This window comes from Juglans microcarpa x Juglans regia, chromosome 6S, assembly GCF_004785595.1.
Source record: "Juglans microcarpa x Juglans regia isolate MS1-56 chromosome 6S, Jm3101_v1.0, whole genome shotgun sequence".
Taxonomy (NCBI): domain Eukaryota; kingdom Viridiplantae; phylum Streptophyta; class Magnoliopsida; order Fagales; family Juglandaceae; genus Juglans; species Juglans microcarpa x Juglans regia.
The window spans coordinates 18,024,373-18,028,385 of record NC_054605.1 but is presented as its reverse complement, the minus strand read 5'-3'; the positions used below and the strand labels follow the sequence as shown (position 1 = coordinate 18,028,385).

The window sequence follows — 4,013 nt, the reverse complement described above, 5'->3', positions numbered from 1 at the left end:
AAATATTTTGTATAAAACTTATATATAAAAATATTATTTTTTATTTTTTTTAATCAACCGGTCCGGTTCGGTCCAAAAAATCCTGGAACCGGAACCGGACCGGAACCGACTGGTTTTTAGATTTTAAAAACCAGTTCCAGACCGGATCGGTTCAAAACCGGTAAAACCGGTCTGGTCCGATCCGGTTTGGACCTGTTTTCCAGTTTGAATTTACACCCCTAATTATGGAATTAAAGTGGTTTCTTGTCTGTATTTGAGAATTGTTTATTTTCATCAACTGGTTATTGTTATTGGAGAATTATTACGCATGGGTACCCCCGCCCACTTCAATAATGGACTATAATCTATTAGGTCCAAAAATTATTTCTGAGTCTAAAAGTGATAAAAAATATATTTTTAGATCCAAATTGTAAATTTAAATTTGTAAATATGATTATAGTTTAAAATTTGTTAGTACATATTTTGTGTAAGTTGTAGTGTAGTAAGATGACCCTTTTATAGATTGCCTTCACAATATAAGTCTCACACTTAAACAATGTGAGACTCTTGTATTGCCTTGACAATCTATAAAAGGGTTACCCTACTATACTACAACTTACACAAAATATTAAATAAAAGTTCTACTTAATACATATTACTAGATTTATATATAGTAAAAATAATAAATATTTATAAATATATATAGTAGAAATATATATTTATATAATAAAATATATAAGTGTGTGGTGGGGAGGGCCTATGTGGGGCAGGGCGAACGTGGGCAGGGTAGCGGGGTGGGGTGCACGGCCCCGCTGCCCAGCCTTAGTTATTTTATAAAAATATCTCTCATTTTAAATATAGTTATATAAAAGGTTGTAAAAGAGATTGTATGTCTATCAATTTCTATAAAAAAAAAAAAAAAAAAAATATCAATTTGTAGCTCAAACATCGTATGGTCGAGTCTTTTTTTTTTTTTTCCTGTACAGAAAGTCTTTGACATACCCATTTCCAAATTAAGAAATATTTGGTCTACAAAAAGATGTTACAAAAAAACTTATGTGATCTAACTAATACGTTAGGTTCTAAAGCATTTTTAATCATAAAGTAAATTTGACATATTATACAAGTCATAAATTTACTTTTATAAGATTTAGAAGTAGATGAAATGGACAATGCTATTTTTCTTTTGCAGTAATTATTGGTATTGGAGCAAAACCTGCCGTCGGTCCCTTTGAAAGTGTGCACTTTAATACAACTGTTTGTGGAACGCAGGTGAGCCTAATTTTAACCGGTTGATGAAAATAAACAATTCTCAAATACAGACAAGAAACCACTTTAATTCCATAACTCACTTTATTCATTTTTTCTATACCCTATAATCCACTTCCTCTAGTCCTCTCAACATTGAATTTCAATTGCCAGTGCTAACCTGCATAATTCATAATCGATATGAATTCAACACAAGAGGGCCCCCTGCTCATGGTTTTCTGCTATGGGTTTTACAGACAGATTTCAATTTTACAACAAAGCATTCAATTTTCCAGTTGTTTCCTCAGGCCTCACCAATCAGCATATGACACAGTTATTTTGATACTCTTCTCCATGATGTGGCGGATAATAATAGTATGTGAGCACGGGAGGAGGTTGTGTTTTATTAGCGTCATCCTTCTTCTCAACTTTCTTCTCCTCTTTTGCAGGCCCAACGGTCAGAAGTTCTGTGTGCCATTTGCTCACCTTCCTCACAACATCCACCGGGTCTACCGTGCCAATGACTGTCAATTTTTTATCCTTCATGTTCATATCAATTGAATCAATTCCTGCAAATGTTGTTGAACAGAGCAGAATTAGATAAGTTATGAGTAGAGAGTGATTAAGTTTTCTTTTTTCAATCAAATCCGAGACGTTTAATTAGATAGGATTGATAGCTCCAATTGGTAGCAGATATTTGCAGGAAAAAGAAGGGAACTAAAATTATCTGAATCACAAAAGTTGCACTCAATAAATCTTAAAAGAAATCTTGAAACAGAGATGGCACGACCAATATGTTTCATTGTCTTTGTCATTAACAAAACACAGGCAGCTGGAAACCTGTTAGAATCTATACCTATAAGGCTGGAAACTGCTTTCAGGGCCTTCTGTTTTTCTTTGTCATCGTGCAAGTCCAGCTTCAACACAATTTTCTGCAACAAAAACAAAATATTTTTGTTTCAGGGATTGGAGACAACAAACATGACGATGATGAAACAGAAACAGTAATACTCTCTAAATAAAGAAAGACGATCATCCCAGAAAAGTTCATACTTTTGAAAATCAATTCCAAAGTCTGCTTATGAATAATTCAGACGTCTTCAGAGAAAGGGATAGTTTCAAGAACAATGACAAGTGCAATGAAGAAAACGATCAAAGAAAACAACGAATTCTGGAATATCAATAGTAAAGTCCATCAAGAACTCTACAGTATAAGAATTGCATGCAGTTTACTTCATTAAAAATCGCGAAACAACCAGAAGTTAGACTAGCATGGAGGGAAACCTCACCTTCATTTTCCTGGGTCCAAAGTTCTCACACAGGCGGGAGGGAAAGGGGAAGCAAAATAAATGTGTTTTAACACAGCTTACTTTAACCAATCACATATATATAATATAAGATGAACGGATGAGCAGAGATTATGTACGTGAAGAAGCTGAACAAGGAGAATGTGCGAAGAAAGAGAGAATCCCAAGACTTTTTCACTTCGTTGAACAGATTTTGGAAGATGGCAGGAATTTAATAAATGAGTAATGCTGAGTGATCGTGTAGTGTAAGGACCGTATATTTATTTTAAAAATAATAAGATTTATTATTAAAAAAATAATTTTTTTTTATAAAAATTTTATGTTTATTCTTTTTAAAAATAATTACATAATATTTACATACTTATCACTGTAATTATTGTGGAATGCCAAAGACAAGTCAAGAAAAAGGTAAACTAAATTGAAAAGTAGCAAGTGGACCCGGAAGCCGGGGACCAAGTCATGGTATTGGTGGTATTTGTATCTACTAATTCTTGAACAGTCTTTGAGAGTATCGACACGTCGTATTCTTATCCCATTATAGCAAAACGAACCAAAAGCCAAGACTGAATAGTAAAATAGTAGTAAAAGAGGTATAAGAGTATATTATTCTTTATCAAAATCGCATTATAAAGTACTACTCCACCATTCAGACCTGATTTTCTTTTATCTTTTCAAGTGCAAAGTTTTTAGCCTGTCTTCTAATTCCTCCCATTCTTTTTTTGTTGTTGACTATTATCTCAAACACATGAAAAAGAAGCGTCATTCCCTTCTGAAAGTGCAAGTAAACCGAGATCAATTATGTGTAGAAAATTAAAACTGGATTAATTAGCCATCCACAATCTCACTGTCATGGGCCATATATGCACATTCATTGGTGCTGATGTGAATCGTTGTTAAGAACATACGTGGAAGGAGTATTTTCATTCATTTACAAACCGCTAAGGCTAAATTGATTGATTCTTGAAATCCTTTAATTTTTTGTAAAGATTACAAAACACAGGGCCCAAATTATGAATATTTAAACAACTTTTTTTTTTTTTTTTTTTTATTTATCGTCATGGGATGGATGTGCATAATGATTTAAATTTTTTTTTTAACGAATGAGATTAGATGAGAGTTGAAAGTTGAATAAATATTATTAGATAATTTTTTAATATAATTTTTATTTTGAAACTTGAAAAACTTGAATTATTTTTCATATTTTGTTTAAAAATTTAAAAAATTTGTAATGATTAGATGAAATAAGATAAGATAATTTGTAAAAATAAGTAAGACATTATTTTTTTGTTTTACGCGTAATTATTTTTTAACCAGAGAGTCTGTCGAGGGAAAAACAAAAAAAACAAAAACCATATGAAAACAAATCTCCATCAATGACCTGACCCAAGAATTGGACAAAGGAATTCTACAGGAAAGCCTCAAGGAAAAGGCGTAAAGACTTGTCTCTTCCAAGTCTACCCCGGCTGCAAAGTCCAGTTT

General features: G+C 32.5%; 1 protein-coding gene across 1 annotated transcript; it reads right to left on the bottom strand.

The window, feature by feature from the left end:
* Positions 1–1,313: 1,313 nt before the first annotated feature.
* LOC121236463 (heavy metal-associated isoprenylated plant protein 39-like) lies at positions 1,314–2,739 on the bottom strand. The gene is made up of 3 exons (XM_041132890.1): positions 2,517–2,739; positions 2,084–2,159; positions 1,314–1,796 (listed from the first exon to the last, which is right to left on the bottom strand). Exons 1-3 carry the CDS (start codon positions 2,520–2,522, stop codon positions 1,546–1,548), a joined length of 333 nt encoding a protein of 110 aa, XP_040988824.1. The 5' UTR covers positions 2,523–2,739; the 3' UTR covers positions 1,314–1,545.
* Positions 2,740–4,013: the final 1,274 nt, after the last annotated feature.

Excerpts from the sequence above, each read along its gene's own strand:
- LOC121236463 (XM_041132890.1), bottom strand. Across the intron at positions 1,797-2,083 it reads AGCAGTTTCCAGCCTTATAG|GAATTGATTCAATTGATATG; the intron begins GTATAGATTCTA and ends CAACATTTGCAG.